Genomic DNA, 25,996 nt, shown 5'->3' on the forward strand with positions numbered 1-25,996 from the left:
TGACATGTCTGTCCATGAGATGCTATAGCAACCAGACATTTCTGCTGACCCCCGCTTTGCCTTGCGTGACGGCGCTACAGGACTTACAGTCACAGGAGCAAAGATAAGCCGATGATTCTAATGTACAAGTGTGCAGAGAGTATAAGCAAATGCATTAAAATTGTGCATGCAACACAAGCATGCAAAGTTAAACACAAACACAACACGGCTATAATTCTTGAGCATTTTTATTTTATATTAAAAATAACATTCATTACAGTAACTGTTGTACAAGCAATAATTATAACCTGACACATCCGCAACAATAATTACACTTAAGAACCAGAGGGCATCATATCCTCCTTTTTTTTTAAATAAGTTAAGAAATAAACTCTTTTCTTTTTCCTCTGGAAAGGATTTTCTAAAAGCATTTATACAGTTCAGTATTTGCTATAACTGGCTCACAACAATCTCTAACAGCCAGGTCTTTAAGACTTGCTTTAATGTGGATATTCATAGCATGTTATGAAAGCAGGCATTTAGTTGTTATTTAATTTCATTTTGATCTGCCGGTAGTAAAGAAGAGCAAGTTATTGATATTTTCAAAGTAAAGTTAGCTACAGCACACAGTAGAGCACTTCTCTAAAGTCAGTGTAGTATGATCAGTGTATGGCTACTCCAGTGTTAGATAATATTAGATTCAGACATTTAAGGATAACAGTACAGTAAAGTTTGGCATCGAAGCCTGAGCTGCACTCTCCAGTTGTCATCCCAGTGTAAAGTCCAGTCCTTCTCATCTGTGGTTTTCAACTTCAAATCCATGTTCAGATTCAAATGATGACTTCAAAGTCCAAGTCATATGTTGATCAAAGAGGCCAATCAATGGCTTCCATCTGTCTAGCTTTCTTCAGCACCAGATAGGCTTCCAAAAACCCCTCAGTATTTGGATTTATGGTTCAAACACATGAAACAAACAAGATCCAGTGCTTAGTGTGATGCATATCCTCTAACTTGAGGAGTTCATAAGATTGCACTTATTCAATCCAAAACGGTGGATGCTTGGTAGCATCTCCAGAGCCAGAAATACAACTTTCTGTAAAGCTGTCCATTGAAAACAGCAGGACTGTCCACCACCTTAGACCTGCCAAGGGGGATCTGAACATCCCACCGTTGGGAATCACATCTTTTTGTGTCTCTACATTCCTTTGGAGCAGTGTTTCAGGCCCAAAACCTTGTAGTTAGCTTTGCCACTTCCTGTTAGAGAAGAAGAGATAAATGTGTTCAATATGCTCATTTAAATTTTTCTCATTAGTTCTATGAAAATCTTATTCCATTATATTTTTCTTCTTTGTAATAGCAGTAAATTATCATGAAAGGGATCAGATTTAATAATTACCCTGTACATGACAGAGGTCAGAAGAAAAAGGAAAGAAAGGGCTTAATTAAGTGGCTAAAAATTTAATTATGAATTTATTATTTCACTGATGGAATAACAAATAATGACCATCACATTGCTGAAAATGTACTATACTCGAGGAGGATCCAGCATCATAGTTTACAGCTGGTTCAGAGGATCAAAAGTCCTTTGACACCAACAATAACAGCCTTCACTCTCATGTTAAATAACTCTTCCGCCTCTAGATGCCTGTCGTTGACTTAAATTTCTGGGTCAGAATTATCACCTGATTTACCATCTCCTTTCATCCCTCCAGCTCTGCCCTTCCTCTCACCTTCAGCTCTACATGATCATTGCTCTCATAGCAGCTTTGCTTATGCGTCTGCGATGTTTTCTCCTGCGGCGAGGTGAAGCGGGTCGAAATGGCGCCTGACGGGCTAAAGGTGACTTGGGAGCTACAGTAGAGAATGCTGGAAGAAGCGGGACAGACATGACAACAGTTACTTCTTAAGCTGAAAATGTAGCTCCAGATGTGTCTGTTTTCTGAACTTCTTTAAAAGCACACAGAAATCTGAATGACTGTTCAAAAACCAAATCAAAATATCTGATTTTGACACTGGATACTGGGTATGATGTCTTGTTTGGATTTGAATCATGTTTACAGATTAGTATCAGCATTTAATATAGTCAGATGAGGACCATAAATAAACAAAAAAATATATCAGTCATTTATTAGTCCTTAAGCTATCCATATGGCATTGATGTTGAAAAGGGCTGCAACCTATTTATGTACAATATGTATATATTTATCTCAGTTAAAGACAAAAAAAGTACTTTTTAATGACAGACCAAGATCTTTTACTGCTGATATAAAGAGATTTTCAAGAGTTTTGCTGAAGCTGAAAAAACTGTTGTTTAACTTCAGGGTAATTATTAGCTGCAATTCCTTTTAGAATGCGGTTCTTTATTACTGCATTATCGCTTACATTTTCATAATGCTTTCATTTTAATTTGATTATGACAATCCAGTTATTTTACTGTTGTGTAGTTAAATTTTATGTTTTGAATACAAACCTCCTCCATCCATGTTTCACTTTACTGATTTATGACATGACTTCTGACTGTAAAGTGCCATGACTTCTACACTGTCAGTTTACATCACACACACCTTCTCACACTTTGAGCAGTACCTGTTTTAAATGTGGTTGGCTTTGGTCTTTGCAGAGGATGATGAGGTTTAGGTAGAGATGGATTATCTGTTTCCCTCTGTACCATCTCTAGAAGCTTCAGTCTCCTCTCCTCCTCCGTTAAACGACCATCCTCACTGCTCACTTTAGAGTCCTTTTCCTTAACAGGACTGGCCAGCTCTCGCCCAGCAGAATCTCCACTATTGGCCGACCCACTTTCTTCCCTCTCATTCGCATGTTTTTGAATGACTCTGTCAGTCTCTGTCTGTTTATGATTTGTGACCTCTATATTTTTTTGGCTGGTCACTGAGTCTTTTTGAATGGTAGATGTAGAACGGGTGGGGTTTCCCCCTAATTTGGGTGACTGTGTTGGGCTGACAGGTGGAGAAGCGCCGTCTGACTGTGGAGCATTGAGCCGATACTGCGTCCTCAGCTCTTGGTCCTCTGCTGCTCCATGGTTATGCTGTTGTGGATAGCGATGTTCATACTGATACTGCTGTCTCTGTTGGTGTTGTAGCAGCTGTTGCTGCCTCTGTGCGAGGTCAGGATGGTGCAGTTCCCCACCACTGGTTGGTACATACACAGTGCTCTCCTCCCGACTTCCATCATAGCCGCTTCCATGCCCCACCTGCTGTGTGCTTCCCATGACACTGTGCTCTGCCCTTGCCTCAGATGGCCAACTGTTGACTGGCCTGAGCAACCCAGTCACTGGCTGGTGCACTCCTGCCTGCACATGTGTGGGTGTCTGAGGGACCCTGGGCTGCGTCCAGCGCACCAGCTGAGTGTAACTGCCTTGCTGCCACTGCCTCGCTACCGGCTCACGCTCCTCAGGATGGTAATACTGCTGGTTGTGCTTCAGGTCGTCATGCCGATGGAGATCAGCCTTGGAGGTGTGAGTCTTAGGTGAGGCAGGGTGAGCGGGCCGTGGAAGGGACAGCGGAAGGTTGGAAGATGGGGGAGGCTGCTGTGGTGGAGGCGGAAGAGGATTGGGATTGCTCTGAGTGGTAGAGCGAGGGATGGAAACTGTGCAGGTGGAACAAGAGGAAGAGGGTGAGGAGGGAGATTGACATCTGCAGCTGACATGATCTTCCACTGAGATGATGGCTTTTTCATAGTGGGCTTTCCGGTTTATGAACTGAATCTTCATGACCTGGAAAGACCAGAAACATAAATGATAAATAATTTTTTATCTGCATCAGTTTAAGTGAATTAAAACAGTAATACCAAATACTGATTAAAAACTGCTCAAGCATCTAATTATATAGGAAAAATTTCTTCTCTGTCAATGTACATCCATAATAAAATCATGTTTCATAGCAGCTGTATTAAGCATGTACCTGAAGGTATCTGGTGGAGGTAACTGTGGGGATACACTGCAGCAGGTTACTGTTACAGCAACCTGAACATCTCTCCACCTCCACGCACGGCGGCCACAACAGGAAGTTGGCATTGCGGCGATCCAGCATTGATCTTGTTATTTCCATCACTTCAGTTCGAACTTTACATACTGCCTGCTGAGCCTGCTGTGCCTCTACTGTTAGGATAGAAAAGAGGAATCATAATAGAGACATGTGAAACAGATTAATAAAAAAAGAACACAAAAAGCTAACAGAAGGCATAGAAATAGGTGAAGAAGCTTACCAAGACTTCTAATATATCGGCCATGGGAGGGTTTTGGGGGAAAGTCATGCTCATCCTCTTCATCTTCTAAAAGAAACAGAAGGCAGGTGATTGGAGGGATAATAATTAACTTTATACTGTATAACTTTTATATGAGGCAGCTAGGCAACCAAGGGAAATCTATAAAACCTGCAAACGTTTTTGGCAGTTTTTAGTCAAGCTCATTGTTCACTGCACACAGGAAGCCATTTTTTTTTCACTCCCGCTAAAACAATTAGGCTATTTTCTGCCACTATTTGTCTCTCAGCTGCCATGGAGTGATATGAGTGTTAAATATAGCTCATGCATGGATCTGCAAGAATGTGCATTTGCACTCTCACATTTGCCATCATTTCATGCTGTAACCCCTTAGTCCTAATTATATCTTGTGTAGATTGCTTTTGGTCACTGTTTGTGCAGGTGTGTGTATGTGTCTTTGCAATACACAAATATACAAGGCTTGGTTGCCTGTTAGCCCTAATTAGCTCCCTGGTGCAGAAAAATAACTACTCCATTTTGTTCTCAGAAGTTGCTTCTATTTTATTTTTTGGGTTTATCTGTGTCTAAATATTTTGTGGGAGTGATTCAACTCTTCTTCTTTCTTGTTTTAACATTTGGCTCATTCAAATCTCTTATTTTGTTAGCAAGAGTCAGAGAACGACACCAATTTTCAGGGAATATTTTTTTTTACTATTGTGTCTAGAGCTAACAGAAACATGCACAAACACTACATCCTGATAAAAAATAATGATGGAAGAAAGAAACTTTTATGGGTGCTAAAAAGATTAAAATAATTCTGAAAATATTAACCTGAGGAAAAACAAGTTTAAAGTAAGCTAGCAACTGCACAGGGAGTCTGTCAACATGATAAATGTGCTCACAACTATATTATTAACACAAAGGATTGTCACATTATCATCATCTCAAAGTTAAAGATAACTTTGCTAAGTCACATAACATGAACCAGTAATGTTGACTTTATTTCAGTGTATTATTAAGCTATCACCTGCTAGCACGTAATAGCCCACAACTGATAGAGTGACTAGCTGATGGAGGTAAATAAATATTATAATATTTCCATTACTGAATTAACAGTTAGGAATCATCACAATTTTTACATATGCCTCCAGAAGTATCTATCAGAAATCCTTCCTATAGTTAGCAAGTACATGAATCATTAGACCATTAAACAAAAAGTTGCATAAAGTTATATTTTTTTATGTACTTCCTCAACTCATATCCTCAATAAAGTTGTGAAAACTTCCAAACTAAAACTAAAAAAAAAAAAAAAGTCATTCCAGATAAAATCGTACATTTTGAGTCACTTCCCCGTGCTATGTTTCTGAGCATTTTTCCCACTGCTGGTTCCTCTCTGCGGTCGATGTTATGTCACTGTGTTATTTATACATTATGGAATGATCAAAGGCCTGTGTATTAATATATTAATGTGTGACTTGGGTTCTCTGACGGATGTGATTCTAAATAAATGAATAAAGACCTTCCAATCTGCGTATGTGAAGGATTTGTTTGGACTTTGGGGTGGAAGGGGGCAGTCTTTTACTGGCACACAAATACACACATCCATAATTCAAACCTGTTGAGGAATCCAGAGCAGGAGAACAATGCAGTGACCTTGTGCTGAGAGTTTTTCTCTCTCCCCTTCCCCCCTTTGTGTCAGTCTGTCCAACATTCAAGGTCAATGGTACTCTCTTACTCCCCCTCATCAGGCTGTTTCTTCGCTGCTGCCATCACTCGCAGTTATTGCCTGAACATGGTTCTTGGCATGTAGACTGATACTCTGTCATGCTGCATTCCTCTATATTAAGGGCTTCGCTCATACACTCACATGCTTACTTCCTCCACATCTGTGTTATTATTGGCTTTATGTGAGTGTGTGTTTATTGCTCATTAGTACCTATTGCGTCCGTCTCCTGCTGCAGCAGCAGCTTCAGGTCTTCCACTGAGGCGATGGCCGAGTTCCTCACCAGGTCAACCAAAGATGGTGGAAGCGGATCACCCTGTGAAGACATACACAGTTTTAATGTGCTATTATCCACTATGTAATAAGTTTTATTCTTTCAAGTTCAGACACTAAATCTTTAAGAGTGATTAGAATAGACTGAATCTGTAGAGGTTTGGGGTTTGGATTGACTAAAATCTGAAACTCTTGACCAAACACAATAGTTAGAATCTTCTTTCTCATCAGCTGATGACCAAAAGTTACATATTTTGTTGTTTTGTTTTAACTTTTCAAAATTGTTTGATTAAAGGAGACTGAATAAACTACTTCATTGGAAGTCTGGAAACTTTGTCACTAGCCACAGAAAAATGAGAGCGACCGATGCTTTCTGCTTAACTTGGATGTCAAAGATGTTTTAAAACTACTCTATGACTAAACTTGAATACAAGTTAGTTGTGTCCAGTGGTGGGGAGAACCCTGAACCGTGACAGTTCTTTCACACATGAGGAGGGAGTAGCCTCTTTGTGGGGATATAAATGCATTATTTAGAGGGAGAATATAAAAAAAATAACGTTTACTTGGTTCCACAATAGAATTGCTTCCTTTACTGAAGTCATGATTTTTTTTTTCAAGTTAATCTAGTTTTCACCATTTTCAGTTCTAAAGACATGAAAAGAGACAGGAGGACAAAGAGCAAAACTTTCAAAAGAAAAGAAAATGGTTGGTGTATAATATCTCAGTCCTTGATCTCCAGTCAAAACTTGCTCCAGTTTCACTTCCTCCTTGGAAGGAAATTATGGTTGTGATTGGTGTTTTCTGCTGCTGTTGTCACTCTCTCCCTGTCTGTTTACCCACAAACGCCGCTGCTGCTCCCGCTGTGACGCAGGATTTTAGCCTCCTTTCTCGTATATATCTGTTTTGTATAACTCGTTTTCTACTTTCATTTTAGTTTTTATGAAGCTTGTTTCAAAAGTTGGAAACAGAGAAGTCCCCCTCTCCCAGAAAACTCTAGCAAATGTGATGTCATTTATCAAACTTGTGTAATTGGAGATTTAATTAGTTTTTTTTAATGAATGTTTCTGGATGAATTCATTATGGAATTAGAATTAAAAGAAAAAAAAATGTTTGGTTACTCTTATAAGATCAAAGACATTGACTAGGAACTCTGTGGCCTGTTTTGCTTTGGTTGGCTGAAAGTTGATACCATTTCAGGGCACTTGGCACAACATTTTATATAGTCACATGCCAAGAAGAAGCCAAAGTAAATAAATGATAGTTAAGAATATGAGGAAGAACATCAGAGAGATGAAACAAAAGGAAAGACTTGTGTTTGCTGTAAGGATAATCTACGAACTCGGATAAAGCATGTTTATATTACATTCATCAAAGGTGGGGATCAGACATGCAAACATAGAAATCTTAAAACTGTCTCATTTCTTCACAGAGTTTTTTTTTTATAATAGTTGTATCTATCAGAGCACTTTTATTACTCATTCTATGGTTTTGTAAACCTTATCATACATGGAGAAAACATCTTGTTCAGCCACACCAGAATAACTCACAGCATCAACAATCAGCATGTTTGCTCCATTAATAAACATATTGTCACCCAATTAAACATCAGCCATATAAAATAAACCCAAACAACCAATAAGATGGACATCTCATAAAGATTCACATCAGATTTGTGCTGTACTCAACCCTGAAGCTGAATTGTTCAGTAGTTAGCAGAAGAGTATTGGAGTTCCACCAGTCTAACAAATACACTTTGATGAGGGCTTTCAGTCGAGTTTTCAGCCTTTTGTCAGGGAAACATTTCAAATGTTGCTTTATTGCAAATATGCATTGTAATTGTTTCTGTTACATAGTTTGAAAAACCGGCAGCACAATGTTGTGAAAAGCTGACAGTGTAGTCGCTAACCAGAAAAAAAACTTTGAGAAAGAAATGACACAGACACTCTAAATAAGTACATTTAAAAAGTTGCTGTGTCCATTTAAAGGAATAAATAGAGACAGAGTTTTGAGAATCTTTAATTATTCATTTATGCCATTGAGTACTGACCATGTTAATTCTCTGGTCATTAAATCAGTCGTGTCAGTTACATGTTTACTTCATCACACATGATTTGTGTGAGGCATTTGTAAATGCAATGCACATAAGCTCTATAAATATAAAATTCTTTTAATTAAGCATTGCTTTGATATTTGACATTTTCCAACTTTTTCCACACTTTCCTCACTTCTAGTGAGGGTAAACATTTAAAACAAGACTCAAAATTACAAGAACACGATAAAAAAAAGAATTAATTTTATAAAATGAATGAATGAATGAATGAAAGGATGAATGAATGAATGAATTACTATGTTACTATTATGCAATAATATCTTTTGCAATGGTCTGTTTTGTGTACAACATAATACATCTAAATTTGCTGCTTTTCTTTCGGGTGGGTATCTTACACTTAAAAATACCAACATTTTTTTCTTGCCCAGACGATGGTGGCTTTACTCAGCTTAAAACATGATGATGGAAAGTACTTTTATGAAAAGTGTTTCATGAAAACGTGACATTTTAAACCAGCTCTTTGGTAACACAGGGTCCATTAAGAATCGCAAAAGTTTTTGAAGAAGATTTTGTAGTTATATAAAAAAAAAGTTTTCATTTGATCGAAGAATTTGACCAAATTACTCATTTTTATCAGTAATACTTTTTGCTATAACTGAGCGGTTTTAACTTAAAAGCACAACCTTGAATTTACTTATGAATCCTCTGTGATGGCCGTCCTAATAGGATATTAAAATCTTTTGATGTCCTTCTCTTCCTCCAAAAAGCTTTTTCCTCTCTTCTCTGTCTGTCTGCTTAGTGGGCGGTGATGGCTCGGGACACCTGGATGACTTTCACAAGCCATTGGCTGACCTAGTTAAGCAAACACACACTCGCCCCCTCTTTTCCCGTTTGCGTACAGATGCTTAACCACTGTCCACCCAATTTGTCAAGACAGCCTCGCTCAAACACACACACACATTTACACAGAGACAGTTTTCACTCTGCAGCAAGCTATTATTACAGTCCAAACGCTTATCGCAAACACAAACACACACAAAATTAGAGAGTAGAACACTCGTACAGGAAATAGTTCCTCACATGGACAAACAACAAACCACTCGTTTAAAAAAGGACAAGAATTGGACAAATAACAGTGGTTTAAAAGGAACACCTTTGTTCCTTATTGCTATCTAGCAAACATGTGCATGCACACAAATGTAGTCCTGATCCTAGTTTATAAAAGTAATTTCTGGTGAATTCTTCAAAGGGGGATCTTGCATGTTTTATTTCTCACCTTGCACAAGATTATCTGGTAGGATATCATGATTTACAAGCAGGTCATAGCTCATGAAAAAAACATGCACACTGCATGAGGCCTTGGAGAAAGCCTGGAAGGCAATGAGGTTGTATGGAATGTTTGAGGAGAAAGGTGAAGTGTAATGGAATGTAATTATGGGGCCGGCTGAATACTCACACATATGTAATCAAACTGAGGCACAAATTCTGGGAGAGACAGTAAATACATAAAAAAAATCAAATCTACGAGTGTGATGAGCGACTCATGATCACACCGAGTTGTCACAACATGTGCTTTCTTTTATCAAAGGAATGGCAGACGGCCAACTTTCTGCTGCATAAACTAGGCAGACTTGCTGAGCTCAGTGGGTACTCTGTCACTCACACAGCAATACACACAGCACCCCCCTACGCATGCACCGTCCCACCACTGGCTGCAGAGATGAGGATACAGATGATGGATGAAGAGACAACAGATGAAAGGAGCACAAAGGAGGACAGAGAGAAAATGAGAAAAGAGGAGTGGAGATGAAAAAACAATGAGAAGGAAGACCGTATGGGTCTCTTAAGGAAGTACCGGCTTTGACTTTAGGTTCTCTAGAACAAAGCATAAACTCTTGTGTTTGCACAGCATGGAGTAAATCACACACAATGAGTTAAAGTAAAGGCCTGTCCTCTACAGGTACATTCTCACTGTGAATTTCACACTAAGAGCAAACATAGAGCAGCAATAGCAAAAAAAATCTATAAAACATACATTTGTTCCAGATCCTGACTTGGGAGTTTTTGCTTGTCTCTCTCTTAACTTAATATCTATTGGCATTAATTTAAAAAAAACAAAAAAACAAGCCTCTTAAAAGTGTGAGTTTAAGACATTTTATAGAACAAACTGCTAAACTAGAAACCATCTCTAAACACACTGACAAAAGATATGATGCTGTAAAGTTTTTAGACCATACAAATCTTAATTTTAAAAATCCAAAATACTACTGTTAAGTGTTGTGACTGCATTTTCACGCTTGTTACACTATTAATAATAAATCTTATCTTATCTTATCTTATCTTATCTTATCTTATCTTATTTTATCTACTTGTTGGCTAAATCTAAGGCTAAAATGCATCTGAATACATAACAAAAGTACTCAAAACCTCCATTGTTGTTGCTGCTGTAGTGAATCCAAGAGTGCAGTTCAGCATCATGACACTCACAGTTTCAAAAGATAAAAACAATACCACCTTCTGAATGATAGCTGAACACTGACACCACCACACTAGGACAAAGCTGCAGTTAAACAGACTGGTTCAGGATCCCTTCAATTAAAGTCAAGATGCCATCAGATACCAGTTTGAAGAAAGCAAGCCCACCACACAAACCACGAGGCTCAAAGGATCTATTGCTAATGTCTCAATACCAGACACTTCAGCACAGCCTCAACTGTTCTTTGTCAGACTGGCCACAGCCCTTTTGTTGGGAAAAGGGGGAACGACTGAATATTAGATATGTGGTGATGTTGTTATAGCTAACCTATGTGACCTTTCCAGCTACTGGGAGTCTAATTGAAAGCACAGCAGCATCACTTTGAAAAACACTTCCTAAATCTTTCAATTATGTTTTGTTGTCTCTTTGCAGTAAAATGTTCTCACCTACGACAGTTTTAATGAATTTCATTATGTTTGGAATCATTTAACGTTGTAATTATTCCCCTTTTAAATGTATGACAATGATCCACAGGTTCATCTTTTTAAAAATATGTTTTACCACTCCAGTTATTTCCAACTACCCATTTAACTCGCACTTGATGTCCCTCTAAAACTGCTCCAAACAAAGCTTAAAAACAGATGCTGTGCACTTCTATCTGAGGTTATAGCAGGCATAGCTCCTGATGTACACACACAAAACACATGCACATATGTCTCACTGACACATAAGCGGCTGTACCCAGCCATCCATCCAGATGTGAGCACACAAAACACACACGCAGATTCACGGCACACAAACTCCATGAAATCCCTGGCAGATTAGTTGTTGTTCTTATGTAAAATGGATCAAACCAGCCAGTTGTTTCTGCAGCCAGCTTGCCTGCAGAAACAACAGTCACACAACAATCTGTTCAAAAACCACCAATCAGCATTTGTGATGATAAAAGAATTCAGGTCTGACCTGATGTGTGAGGGCTTCTGTGTATTTAACTCCAGCTCCATTTAAGTAGATTTAAAAATGACACAGAATGACTCTCTCTGCGTGCATTCATGCTGGTTTGTGTGTTCAGCAACATATTGTATAATATTTGACCAGCTTACACAGAACAGCTGAGAGAAAATGCTCTCTGCCTTAGAAATTATAATGTGATGGTTGAACTTATTACTTCAGGGAACCTGCAGTGGCATGACTTCGCTGAAAGATGTGTTACATTTATTCCACAGGTAGATGTGGCTGACCTGTCACAAATATGACACCATTATGACAAGATGACTGGTGTAAAAGATGACTTGCACGTTGCGCTGCTGTTATCCAGCACTTTGATAACAGGATGGATAAGATTTGATTTAAAATACAGAAAAATGTCAGATATCAAGAGTGAAGTCTCAGGCTGCAGCTGAACTCCCCGATATTAAACGGGCCACTTGAACCCAGGTTCTCCAGACCCAAGTCTACCTCTGTAACCACAAGGATACCACTGCCCTACTCCACACAACACTCAATAAATTTGAAATGCAAACACTGATATCACATCTAAAACCTTGCCTGAGTGTAATCAAGTTGTTGTACTACTATAGAAATATAACCTGACATTAAGTTAGATTAAGATGAGGCAATAGCCAGCAGGCCATAGACAGATGTGCACCATCTGAGACACTCAAAAGATATTAATCATTGGTGCGTATCAAAACCAAAGGACTTTCTCTTAAATTATAATAATGAATATAATTTTTGTCAAGGTAATTCAGTTGGTGTGAATGTGCAGTCGTTTATTGGACTTAAGCCAACTGCACTTACAGAATGCATCACAGTGGAACATAATTTGAGTGATAAGGTGGCAACAGAAAAACCAGCAGGACCTTGGTGTTACGATCAAGGATGGATTTAGGCTGCAGCTTCCTGCTGTAGTTTAACTCCTGCTGGCTCAAGCCAGGCCCTTCCTCAGCATCCCTCTGCTTCTTTCTGACTCCTCCCCATAGCATCTGGGGAGAATCACTGTCATGAAACGTGAAAATGAACTGCAGAAAGATACAGATGCCACTTACAGCACATGCTGCAGTCACAGCAGGATAACTTGAAAGACTGATGTACAGGCTGTCATATATGCACATAAATAGTGCATTTTTTATATTCCCCTTGCCTACTCTTTGGTGCTTTGGAAATTATCTACCCCACAATTTGTAAAATCAATAAAGAGGGGGGGTGTAAATGCCACTTAGGAGGTCTTTACTCTTAACTCCAAACCAGCAGAGTATGATTGGCACATCTAAGTCTGTAATCAAAGCTTCCACTAGGTTAAATAATTCTCAGGTTGGAGAAGATCAGAAAGGAGAATAAAAGAGAAATAACAGAAATGAAAAGAATAATAAGAAAATTGTCCAAACTAGTAATCTTTAGTCTTGCTTTCTCTATCTTTACAATGATGCTTTGGCCCCCAGCTGAGATATAGAAAAGACCAAATTATCAGCCTTATTTTCTTATTGGCACTGGTAATGAGCCATTTCAAGATCTAAATTAGAATTGAAAAACTGTCTTCGAGCATTAAAAGATTAGTCGTCTCCCTCAGAATTCCTACATGTTGTACCTCTATCATTCATAGTACTCAGATCTGTTAGTTTCCCCTCACCGACTAGAGGTCATATTTACCTTCACATCTCGGGGTCTTACCTCAGCGTTCCCGAGCTGCAGACGGGCCGTTAAAAGCGCAGCCAGCAGCGGCAGCAGGACCCAGAACCTCATGTTGCCGCCCAGCCTGAGGAGCCGCAAGCGACCGGCTGGGCATTTAGCACCTCGGAGTCCAATCTCACGGCTGCACGGAGCCTCGTCCCGGTGTCGTATGCTGGCCGCTTGCGCAAGGCACGCACTGTAAAATATTCCAAATGTGTCACTGCCAATAAGCAGCGCTCGTCCAAATGTTTGCTCACGGTGACTCACGCGCAGACTAGACGTCTGACTGTGTCCATGCTGCTGTTTGAAATAGCACTTAAGGAGATATCAGAGGTGGCCGTCAGTGGGGACCGGTGCGTAATGCACGCTGTATGACACGAGACGTACAGTTCCCAAATACAATTCCTTTAAAAGCAGTTCAAGAAAGACTAATTTAATAAACCCATCCAAATATGAGGTGTTAAGTATTCAGCAGCATGTGCCAAAATGATTGATGCGACAATTTTGCGAATTCCACTTAATTATATTTTAAACTTTCACTCAAAAATTGAGCATTTCATTGTGCTACTTTATGGTCACAACTGAAATATCGCATTTCCAAAAGGTCCGTGCGTAAAAAGTTGGTTCACCTGCTTGGACGGGCACTTCGTGCGTAATTCAGTTTAAAAATATCAGATTATCCAGCGCGATTTATTCAGCTGCAAAAAGATGTATAATTTAAGTGTTTCTCTCATCGCTCCTTGTAAATCCCACACTTGTCTCTGCGTCTTAGTTTCCCTTCCTTCCCACTGTGCCTTCGTTCGTTTGTTGGATCACGTCGCTCTCGCCTCGCGCACTTCTCCTCTCTAGTTGCTTATTGCGCGCTGAGCGGCTTTACCCAGCTGAAGCCGGGCCTCTAAGTTTTTCACACACGTCAAGTTAAATGTAAAAAGGCAAAATCATACGGGAAATTGTTAGATATAGCTTTCAAAGTAAACACATAGTTGAATTTCTTAGGAACTTCTCATTGTTGCTAACAGTCTCTTTTTTTGACAGCATAAGTCAAATAATAGCAGTCGGGGAAAATATGGTGATGGATGATACGATTGTGAAAATGGGTTTCACTATAATTTCTGAGTACTCAGATTCTATTACAAAAAGTGTACTTTAAACCCCATGACACATCTTTCTGCTAAGAATGTTATTCTGATCAAAATGACAATTTTAACCAAGAACTGCTTATAAGTTGCAAGTAAAATATTTCATACTGATTTTTTATTCAGAGATATTGTTGTTAATCTTGTTTGCAGTTTTCTTTCACACACAAACAAATATACACAGTAACAAAATGTCACCAACAGCTCCCAGACGTATAATTTTTATTTCAAAATATGCTGTTAAACAGATGTACTTAAAGTTTACAACGGCGTTAAATGAGTTGGTATTTTATTGTGATAGTTATTGACCGGATGTGTAAACTTACATGTGAATGTTTTGACTGTTGTCCTCAAATTTGCGCCACAGCCCCCTGGTCTTCTCTTGATGGCAGGTCTTGCCACCTCCTTATTAGGTGTAAGAGGAACCAAAGCGCCCTTCAGTGCTCTTAAGGGAAAAGTTTGAAGCCATTATCCAGATGATCTATGTGCGAATAACTAATAGTTGTTATTACAATGAAAAAAGAAAATTTGTCAAAGAGAATCTATATATTTAAATATATTTAAAATATATTAAATATAGATATGAAATATCATAAATTTGTTCATTTACAGATATGATTTGGAAACAAGAGCAACTGTTTTTTTGTTTTTTTAATCTTAGGTCAATCTTTTGTTTTCCTTAGAGCCCTTAGACCAGGAAAACCTAAGTCCAGTTCTCAATCCTGCAACTATTAGTTGCATCCCTTCTCCAACTGGCTGGCTTGCAGATGAGGGAATTCAGCCATTTGACTTAAGTCTGCTGGAGAAGGGTTGCGTCTTAAAGTTGTAGGACAGTGTAGCTCTCAAAGACCAGACTTGGGCATCCATGCCTGAAACGGTTTATAGGCAATGGAGAGAGGTGGAGGGGAGGACTGTCCAAGCTTTAGACAGTCCCCTGGCTACATTTCAATTTACTGCAATGCCACTGCTTCTCCCAGTTTCCCTTTACATATCTCTATCCAACACATTAGAGTGCCACAGAAATATATCGATAGAATGTTTTGTTTAATTTTTGGCATGACACCAATCAGCTTCGAAGCCCAGATGCTATAATTCACAGTAAACATAAAAATTTAAAGGATGTTAAAATATATTTGGCTTGTGTCTGTATTCACCATCACTGCTGCTGCTGTTCATTGTGCGATAACTCACCAACACACATCACAGCAGGCTGATTTTTGTCATATTGATTTCCTCCATGTTTAGAGATAATTTGATTCTCAAAATATGATCTTTGAAGCAAATTATTCCCCTCATGCTGATGTTGTGAGATAACCCAGAAACACTTTGTATAACTAAGAGTACTGATGGCATTATTAGACCCTTGAGATGCATTTGAGGGATCAACAAATTCTTTGCTTTAAGACACAAATTTATTTGGTCTTTATTTATAACTTCTTTCATGTTATATGTGTTTGTATATAAACCACACACACTGTAATCTTTGGAACAATTTCTATCTCTTTAGTTTTTGTCTCTGCTATCTCATTTGGTTGGCCTGCAAATAGACCTGCTATGTGGCAAAGTGTTATAAATATGTTTGTTTTGAACAAGAAGACAAATCTGTTCTGTGTTTTCCAGGAAGTTTGATGTTTCATTTTAGGGTCATGGCTGGATGGGTCGCCACGGAAGCTGGGGTCACGGTAGATTCTTCCTCTCTCCAAAGGGAAGACAGAAGAATCGTCGCTGTGTGGCTATTTTTGGACTACATACACACAAATATCCACCAATGTAAATGCTGACCCTTTACCTTCATGTAGTGCAGAGTGAGTGGTAGACTGAGAGGACACACTGCTGTCACTGACAGGATGAAGTACAACCCCCTCAACTCAGTAATAACCACAGTATGCTTGTATGAGTATGTAACAACTTGAAAGCGTATCAGGTTAACAGCGTTGCTTGCTGTCAGTCCTCAAAGTTCAACATTCCTGGTATGTCAGAGGGGAAGGAGATGTTCACAAGAGTGTGTCTTGGTTTCAGCATGTGTAATCGTGTTGAACATATCTGCTACTTTCACAGCTGTCAGTGACACTGGGAGTCATTGGTTTGTGATCATAGCATATATTTCTGTATCATCACAAAGCCAGAGGTAGCACATATACATTTGCAAAGGCACCGGCACATTGAAAAATGCCATAAAACCACAGAAGCAATAAAAAAAAGAAAAGGCCAGAAATAAGGGGAGAAAAAACATCAATTAAGCTAAAAAATTTTCAGAATGAATGCTTACATCGGTTTAAGTTCAACTTGATTTCAACCATCACATCATCATTGAGGTCATTTCCAGCTTTCAAATAAAGATCTTTAAAGATGTGGAAATGAACTTTGAGAATTAAGTTTTTGTACTCTGACCTAAAATCAGAGGAAAAATAAAATGTCACCTAACCCAGCTGGACCTTTTGTTGCAATGAAAGCAAATCAAAATGTGGCAGACTTCTCAAACATCCTTCTTTTACTGGTTTGTCTGAATACACAGTTTTACTTTATTAAGGGGATGCACTGATAAATGTGCTTTGTATGTGATCCAAACTGGCCTAATTTCAGGAGCAAAAAAGACAAGAAGTAATCAAATGAGCTTTCAGTCTAATTTAGTTTAAATCCTGTCATAGAAGGTTCATTTAAGTCAAACTGTCAGCATCTCCGTTTCATAGCCTTTGAAGGGTGTCTTTTCCCAGTTGTTTTTTTTATTGCTCAGTCTTCTCTTTCCCTTTTGAAACTGTGCTGTACTTGTGAGTCTTTGTGGGAGTGTTAATTAACCTCCTGTCCAATATCCTGATCTAATTCATAGAGTTTTTTTCCCACTCGCCTCTTGCCAGCTTCCTCTGTCACTGTAGCCTGCAATGAGGCAAACATCCACCATCGTCCTTCCAATGCTCAAACTCGGCCCACAGACTTGATGCACAACCTCTGCAGCTTGCAGTGATGAAGTCCAAACAGTTTGTCTAGATTAAGGTTTAGTCAGTAAATACTGAATCGTCTGGTAAATATTATCCCTGATGAATCCCATGGGACCAATAAACAAGATTTGTTTAACAGCTTGACAGGAAAGCAGATAAAATTTTAAAACCCACTTCCAATATAGCTGAGATGCAGTGAAAAATGTAAATACAACATATGACTTGTACATTTTATAAGCCTATTTTTATTCAAACTCAAATACAGAAAAAAAAGGTCAATAGTGAAATATACTACTTTCCATGACAGTACTAGTACATATCAAGACCCACCTATTCTACAACTGGCTCTGACCTGGATATTCTTCTTTCTGGTGTAATGAAAGAGAAAAGATAGATTTCTGGTTATTTATGGACCATATTGAGCATTTAGAGGATTTTATGTAGGTTTATACTGGTCTTTGAAATCAGGAGAAATTAAATTCTTTGGTGATCTCCAGCCGCACATGCGTATTTTACGGTCCAATGTTTAAAATGCACAAACACAGAGAAATTAATGCCAGTAGTAAAGTTGGTTGTTGGTGGGGAATGGTAAGAGATCAGAAAAAGTTATCTGTAAATGAAGAAATGAAGAACTAAGACAAATAAATACTTTATTTATTATACATTGCAGTCAGAAAATAACAAAGAACTGATCAGAAACAGAATAAAATAACATAAACCATAAATAATTGTGTATTTATTGCAGTTATCAGTGGTGTATGTTGTTCATTGTTGGATGAACTTAAAAAGTGCTGCTTTGATTTCAGGTTTCAGAACATTTCCATGTGGTGGAGAGAATGTGGGGAGATCCCTGATTTTACTGGTTTCACATCAGATAGTGAACAGAATTGTACATTAACAATATATGTGAAGTGTCCTGTGTGTTAAAACAATTCTGTTATCTGATAACACACATTTATTTGGTTGTGGGGACAATTTGGAAGAGCTCATTAAAGTGAAGCATTGATCTTAATAAGTTAACATTGAAGTTAAATACAACGAAGTATATCACATTTGGAAAAACACTAATAAGAAACTCATAAAAAATGTAGAAATTGAAAGAAATAATATTTCTTGGTGTAACAATACATAAGAAATATAAACGACATGTATTAATTTGAAAATAAAAATCTAAATCAGTGTCAGTTCTTCATAAAATCTAATTAAGGGGGAGTAAACTCAGTCTGAGAGGAACACACATGTTAAAAAAAAACCCCGCTGTGAAAAAAATCTGAACTTCACTGTAAGAAGGGTTTAATTAAGGAATAGCTGCAGTAAGGACATGAAATCATGTCAATCAATAGGAAGAAATACCAATTAAGATTAAAATTATATAATTAAAAGATATAAAGCAATAAACGAGACTCATTAAAAAAGCATTTTTATTGTGAATTATGATTTATGAGAGGGTATTATCATTGTGTTTCATGTTTTGTATAGTGCTTTAATTCCATTAATTCCTGATGAAATGCTGTGAAAGTGTCAATATTTAAGTTATCATTGACAAAAGGATTTTATTTACACATTTTTTTTTTACTTCATCCTAAACATGTTTTTGAAATTTGAAAGTGTTGATTAGTGTGTGTATTAAACTTTTTTAGTTTGGAAAAAAAAGATTAATTTCAGCATCCTTAGTGTAATGAACAGATTCTACAAAAGCGACTCACAACTAGTAACTAGTAGAATAACTAGTAATATTTTTCTTGTAATGTTTTGATTTAGATCTTGTTCAAAGCTCACAATCCATTTTTGGCAACAGTATGCATGACAGGGAAGAACATACATGCCTTTGGTATTTTTGCAGTCTTTTGGGTCCCTTCATACTTTCTTTCTCAAAGAAACACTGATGAAATAGAAAGCAAATGAAGGGACTTGCTGAGTCTAGGAAGGCGTGTAGGAGGAAAAGGTGGAGGGATGCTGGGAGGAGAGGAAAAGAGGGGGGGCAAAGTCACAGCTGTATTGTTGTGTGTTTTCCCAACACACAGGAAGTGGAACGGAGCAGCTAAATATACAAACAGCACAATGAGGCAGTGAGTGTGGAGCAGCTGTGGAACATGGCTGTCACCAGGTCCAATGGTGTGAAAACTGAACACCACCTTCTGTTTACACAGGAGGAGCTTATGGAGGGTGCAAGTTGCATTTCAAATGCAAATCCTAAGAATCAGCAAAAATAATACAAAACTATATAAAGTTTCATTTAGTTAAGCTTGTAAATTTCAAGTTACATATAATTTATGTGACTGTAGTGCTTCTTAAAGCCCTATGTTTTTATATTTATTTAGGGCAGTTTACAATCATCATTCATGTCAGATCATATTTTAACTTCACATCTATAACGTTTCTGTTTTCAAAAGGTGAGGTTTGTAGTTGGAGGACAGGTGTCAGGTGCCTCAGGTAAATCATTTGAGCCATGTAAGAGGTCAGGGGTCAGGCAAAAAGACCGCTTGGCAGATTTTTGCCTGCTAAGCCAAATAGGTCAAGATCATTGCTGGTGTCCTGGAAATGGTTTGCTTTCATAACATACATTCTGAAAGAGTCAAAACAAATGAGCCCATTCATGTATCATTAAAATGAAAATTGTGGTGACAAAATAGATGATGAAAATATAAATGCATACAGTCCGACGATGAATCAGTACCCAGTTAAGTCAAAATATGGTATGAAACAAGCGTTTGACACGTCCCATATATGCCGGGACTCCAACACTTATTGCTACAGTTGCTTTATTCTAGTTCAGTTGTAAGGCATTTAACTGCAGATCAAAAGACCCCCAGTTCAAATCTGGGTCCCTTCTTCATTCCCTATGTGGTGGAGGAGCTGTTTAATCTCCAAAACATCATGAACAGGGTTTTTTGGAAAACAATCTGGAGGGATGCCATCACACCATAACATAAATCAAATCAATAACCTGAGGGATGATGATTTCCTGTTCTGCCATCAGTCTTTCTTACCATTCTTCCCCATCATCTTTTTAACTCTTCAAAGTCACTTGAAAGTTAAAGGAAAGACAGGACCCATATTCACACACCAATTCTGCTTGTTCCCATAAGCTTTTGTCATTAACACAGCGAACATATTCTGGAAAAAAAAAACCTAAAGGAACTGTTTGAAGTATGACACCGAGACCTATGGAAAACTCTTGAAGCCTTGGTTATGTGAGGATCAGAGAACCACGAACAACGAATGGATTGAGTTTGGCTTCATAAAAAGGAGAAGAAAAAAGGAGGGAGGAGTGTGCACAGCTTCCAACCCAAAAGGGCAACCCCCAAGGGGCTATAGATGAGTTGAAAGAAGAAGGAAAAAGAAAATCTTTATTGGAAGGTGGTGGACCATCCTACAGCAATGTAAGGGGAATTTCCCTCTGATTGAGCAAACCATCCCTCAGATCAAAGTGTGTGCATATATCTGTGTGTGTAAGAAGTGCTTCACATTTGATGTAGTCACCAGCACATTGAGACTAGAGCACAAGAAGAACTGCATGATGTGTACAGGTTTAAATATATGCAATACGTGGCAAATGCAGTGTACGGAAGCAGACTTAAATATGAAGACTACTACTTCCCTGTATTGTTTTGCACTATATTGTGTCAAATCAATCTGAAATATAGCACATTGTACTCTACTGCATGTAAAACAAGTTACTTGTCATCCTGTTGCAGGAAATTGCATCACTTTGAGTCTGTCTGTCTACATTACATTGAAAAATTGAAAAATTTCTGCCACTGACTGATCATATTGACGTCATTTTCCTGCCTTCTGAAGTTCCTCATTGTTTTCTTTTTAAAACTTTCTGCTTTGTAGAAATAGTTCAACAAATAAAGCTGCCTGAACAGCATAAAAGTCTGTCAAACAAAGAGGCCAATTAAAACATGTAGTGGGAGTTAACACAACACACGAGAATAACAAATGCTTAACTATCTCTCTCTAACCCTTTATAACAACAGTAAAGATCAACCTTCTCTTCATTAACTAGACTCATAAGTCTTCACACCAAACTGTCACTCCCACATATCTTTAATGCAGTTTCACTAGACATCATCAGTTTTTTTTAAGTGTTTTCCTGCAGCTTTTTATTTATTATGATCCCATCGCTTTTTATCTCAGCATGTTTACATATTAGATGTTGCTGTCAGAGTTATGTTCGTGCTGCATGCACTCTCTTTTAGTATGTCCAGCTGTTACTGGTGTTGTCCTTGTAAGTGTGTTTGCACTGTAGTAGTGGGAGCTGCTGACTTTACTCTTTCATGTCAGATGTTATGTGACACTAAAGACGGTCAAAGTCATAACCTCTCTCTGACCAGCTTATTTGGCTGGAATGGGTGCTAACCTGTCTTGTCCAGCTCAAAAGACATGCTTAGTTACATTGGTAGTTAACCAAATTTAGGGGGTAGCCAGCTTTGAAGACCATTTGATCTGTAGTCAGATGGTTTCCCTGTGAGCTCCCTTGATTTTTCAGTCAAAATTACTTATGATAAATTACATTATATTACTTTGCGTGTCAGTAATCCTTCCTCTTTAATGTAGGATTTCGTGAGTCAAAGTGAAATGTTTGTTTTATTACACTTTTATTTTAATTGGAAACAGCTCGGGTCTCATTGTGTGTTTTCATTTAATCTATGAAACTCGTCCAAATCAAGTTGGACACTTGCACTTTGTTAGGGACACTTACTCACAGATACATAATATTAAGACTACTAGCTTTATATAAAGTATCTGAAAACTAAATTTTAGGGAGCACCCAGATTTGAACTGGAGACCTCTTGATCTGCAGTCAAATGCTTTATCACTAAACTATACTTACTTGTTACTACTTAGATAAGTAGTGTTTTGTACCATAGTTGGTCCAAATCTAGGTATACACAGTGTCTTCCTTTTGCCAGAGTAAGACATGCCTTTTCTTCAGGTTGTTGTGGTCATCTACAGCCTCAACAGCTGTTTTCATGACAGTTTAGAAAAGCTCGAAGGCCATAACATCCTGAACAAAAGAAAAGGAATATCCAGTAGGAATACACTGTCGATGGGTGTGTGAGTGCAGAGGGAGGGTAGTGTCAGACAATAAAATTGCACTATGATCATCGAAGGTACCCACAAAGGAACTGGGACCTCTTGATCAGCAGTCAAATGCTCTATCACTGAACTATACCTCCTATCCACCATGAAAATATAACAGCTGCCAACAGATTATCATTAGTGAGTGGATAACTATATATTTATTTATATTCTTCTATCTTCCAAAAGTAGTTTTAAAGGACAGTAAAACTGAGTGTCTCTGCAGACCACTGTATTCTGCTACAAGCAGGAGACATTTGGCATACGAGCAACAAAATACGACAATAGAGCAATAGAAAAATATAATTTAGTCTGAGAAGGCATATTTCTTTATAAGCTGCACTATCCTGCTACACTGGAAGAATTGTTTAATGATAGTATGTGGAAGGTGAGTGTAAAGATGTTGCTGAATATTTGGAACAACACATGTAAAGTAGTCAACACTGTGAAGTATAGCCACCTGAACACGTACTCCTTGCAGAAATACAGTATTAATAACTTGTAATTTTCCAGCAACTGAAATTCCCATCCCTGTTCAAGATGAAAAACTTTCAGTGAGGCATGACCACAGTTCTTTCCAGCTGATGTTATTTTCCTAATGTGAGGACAAACAGGAAAAAAAAAGACAAACTCTGACTCAAGTTTTTAAATTTGGAACAAAACATCACAAGTGTTACAGAAAAAGAAATGGATGGTGTGAATGATAAACATGCACGGTACATGAAGAGTGTTAAAAAGCACTGGCTGCAAATATAAATGTCATGCAGCTCAAAGGAAAGCCACAACCCTAAAATTGCCATTGGAGGAAAGTTCTGGTGGTTTTTCTGTGCAAATTTGCACAGTTGTGGCTTTTGCTAAGAAAAATTGAAGTAGGTGTAGAGTAAAGGAAATGCGTCAGCAGAGGAGAACTACAAACGTCTCAGGACAAACCCCTCTATTCACACAAATAGGAGAGTAAATTGTGTCTGTGAGTATGGGTGTGTATAGCCTGCATAGTCAGGGTTGTTATCTTAAAAGAAAAGTTAGTTATATATGCAGCTCTTTTGTTCATTTACAGTGTGCATGTAGAGGTCATTTGATTAATTCTCATCTTTAATTAATGAGAGAAAATAGATTTTGGAGATAAGTTTGATTTGCTTTAGGTAAAGCACAAATTTTATTACCTCTGAGAGATCCAAATGTTTGCCTAGCCAACAAGACAAGCCATGACATTTATTGTCTGTTTTCTGAGCTGCTGGAAACACAACTGAACATAATCATTTCAAAATTGTTTTCCCTTTCTGTTTTTCCCCCTTTTCATCTCATCATCAACCCTGCAGTAACCTGCTGCACCAGACATTTATACCGCATCAGTTTATCTGACTGCCTAAGGACTTGATTTGAGACATAAAATCAAAAAAGTTCAAGCTGAGGCAGGTCTTGTATATCAAATGATCAGACCTCAGGAAGGATACGATTTAAGTCTTGACAAAACTTTATTACTGCTTTGCAAGAAACATTATTAAATAGCCTTTCATACCTGAAGAGCTTTCTGTACTTGTTGTTGAACTTGACTTTAAGGACTTGACATGACCTCATCTGTAACCTATAAGTCCAGTAAGTCTGTTTTAATGCAATACAGCATAACTATCCGTTACTTGGACACCGTTCTGATTGCTTTTGTTATATTATGATGTAAGAATACCTACATGAATATTGTGAGAAATACATTATAATAATACCAAATGGTAAATATTGTAAACTTTTAGGGAAACAGCTTTGCACTAAGTTCTTTAGTGAATTATTTAATATATTAAAAGATCTTCCAGACATTTATATAGTGTGATGGCAGAAAAAAAATCTAGAGTATGTGTATAATTTTGGCCAGGCAGCCTGACAACAATCAGAGGACCTTATACCCTAATAAAAGAAAAATGGGTCAGAAATGAAAGGCAGGCGAGGAGGTTCATTAAAAATGGAAAATGGAAAGAAACCCAGGTAGAGAGAAAATAAACGAGAGAATAACAGCCAGGTAAAAGTATCTCTGGCATGCACCTTCCCTTAAAGTCTTACCAAGCTACACACACACACGCACATACACACATATACACATACACCAACTAAGCCATTTCTGCGGTACATGATAAGGTAAAAAGAGCATTAGGTTTCCATTCTCTCTCCACAAACATTATCTGATTTAGAGGACTTCCTGCTTTCTGTCCCCTCCCTTCTCTGCACCCTTCATTCTTTGATATTAATACCTCAGTGTGCCGATTAATCTGTATGCATGCCAGAAAGTGTGTACAGCTTATAAAGTCCTTTTATAGGTGTGTTTGTGTCTGTGTGTCAGTTAATGTGTTTGTATACTTATTTCCATCTTCTGTTACTAGACAAAAAATTGATATAATAAAGCTTTTTAACAAACAGGACAAGAAGCATTGGCTTTATTGGTAAAGTCTTGCTGACTAATAATAATTAATAATTTATCAATTTGGATTAAAAAAAAATGTGATGTATAAGCTTAAACATTAATTGCTGAATGACCTACAATGACCTGGAATTTCTCAAAAGTAGTGAAAAATGAAAAGATTACAACACTTTTCCCAAGTCCCTGAGATAAAACTACCCAAAAGCGATGCAGCTAGTGGCGACTGTAACTCAGGTGGAAAAACAGCAACCTGAAAGTTGGTGGTTTAATTCCAGCCTTCCCCTCACTAAATGCTAAAATGTCCCATGTTGCCATGGATTTAGCTGTCCAGTAAAATATCGGTTCTAATTAAAATCATGATTAGAATCATTGGTAATAATAAACTGCAATGTCACTGCATTGATATATTTCCTGGCAGCCAATAAAAAATTTTAGTAGATTTATATAAGCTCATCTTAACATCCGAACATCTCATGAAATGCACTTGATCGCCTAAATATTGTTTATTTTGGGAAACTATATCTTATCATGGAGTCTGATGACTTAACCATTAACTTAGGATAACACCTCAGATGTTCTACTTCTGTGTAATAAAGTTCTCCCATTTTGGTTACTGTTAAACTGGTGTGAACACGGGCCTGTTCACCAGAAAGTACCAAGGTTCTGAGACTCAAGAGCAGAGCTAGTACCAAAACCAGAACTGTGTCTGTGTGAAAGCACCAATAGATCCATATTTTCCCAACAGAGCCCTCCTTCTGAAATGTTTCTTTATGAGCCAATCACTGTTCATACAAGCTAGTTAATAAAAGATCATAGCCAAACTAAAGCCTGGTACACACATAAGGATTTTCTAAATCTGAAGAGATTTTTTTATCTGTTCGAGACCTCAAACATGAAGGTAAAAAGTTAGGCATTTAACAGTTTTGGTGTGTGATGGTTTGCTCCGATAATCTCAGCACAGATTACCACACACATAATGATGCTGTCCGGCAACAGATCCAGAGATCTTGCGTAACCAAACGTGATCTAACAAAAAC

General features: G+C 37.9%; 1 protein-coding gene across 2 annotated transcripts; it reads right to left on the bottom strand.

The window, feature by feature from the left end:
• Window positions 1–211: 211 nt before the first annotated feature.
• On the bottom strand, window positions 212–14,235 carry si:ch211-79m20.1 (G-box-binding factor). 2 transcript variants are annotated; one of them, XM_041983563.1, is made up of 7 exons: window positions 13,393–14,235; window positions 6,137–6,239; window positions 4,204–4,266; window positions 3,900–4,096; window positions 2,566–3,712; window positions 1,710–1,845; window positions 212–1,233 (listed from the first exon to the last, which is right to left on the bottom strand). In XM_041983563.1, the coding sequence occupies exons 1-6, from the start codon at window positions 13,462–13,464 to the stop codon at window positions 1,718–1,720; spliced, it is 1,710 nt and encodes a 569-aa protein (XP_041839497.1). In that variant the 5' UTR covers window positions 13,465–14,235; the 3' UTR covers window positions 212–1,233; window positions 1,710–1,717. The 2 variants fall into 2 exon arrangements, with proteins under 2 accessions (XP_041839497.1, XP_041839496.1); XM_041983562.1 differs by having other exon boundaries at window positions 4,204–4,269.
• Between the last annotated feature and the right edge of the window lie 11,761 nt (window positions 14,236–25,996).

The sequence above is a fragment of the Melanotaenia boesemani genome, chromosome 4 (assembly GCF_017639745.1).
Source record: "Melanotaenia boesemani isolate fMelBoe1 chromosome 4, fMelBoe1.pri, whole genome shotgun sequence".
NCBI classification, from domain to species: Eukaryota; Metazoa; Chordata; class Actinopteri; order Atheriniformes; family Melanotaeniidae; genus Melanotaenia; species Melanotaenia boesemani.

What these genes read in the sequence shown, in the direction of transcription:
- si:ch211-79m20.1 (XM_041983562.1), bottom strand. Translation starts at nt 13,464, where the DNA reads ATGAGGTTCTGGGTCCTGCTGCCGCTGCTGGCTGCGCTTTTAACGGCC. An exon ending in GCAGGAGACGGACGCAATAG is followed by an intron (nt 4,270 to 6,136) that starts GTACTAATGAGC and finishes TGTTTCTTTTAG; the next exon opens with AAGATGAAGAGGATGAGCAT. An exon ending in GCCAACCACATTTAAAACAG is followed by an intron (nt 1,846 to 2,565) that starts GTACTGCTCAAA and finishes CGCTTCTTCCAG; the next exon opens with CATTCTCTACTGTAGCTCCC.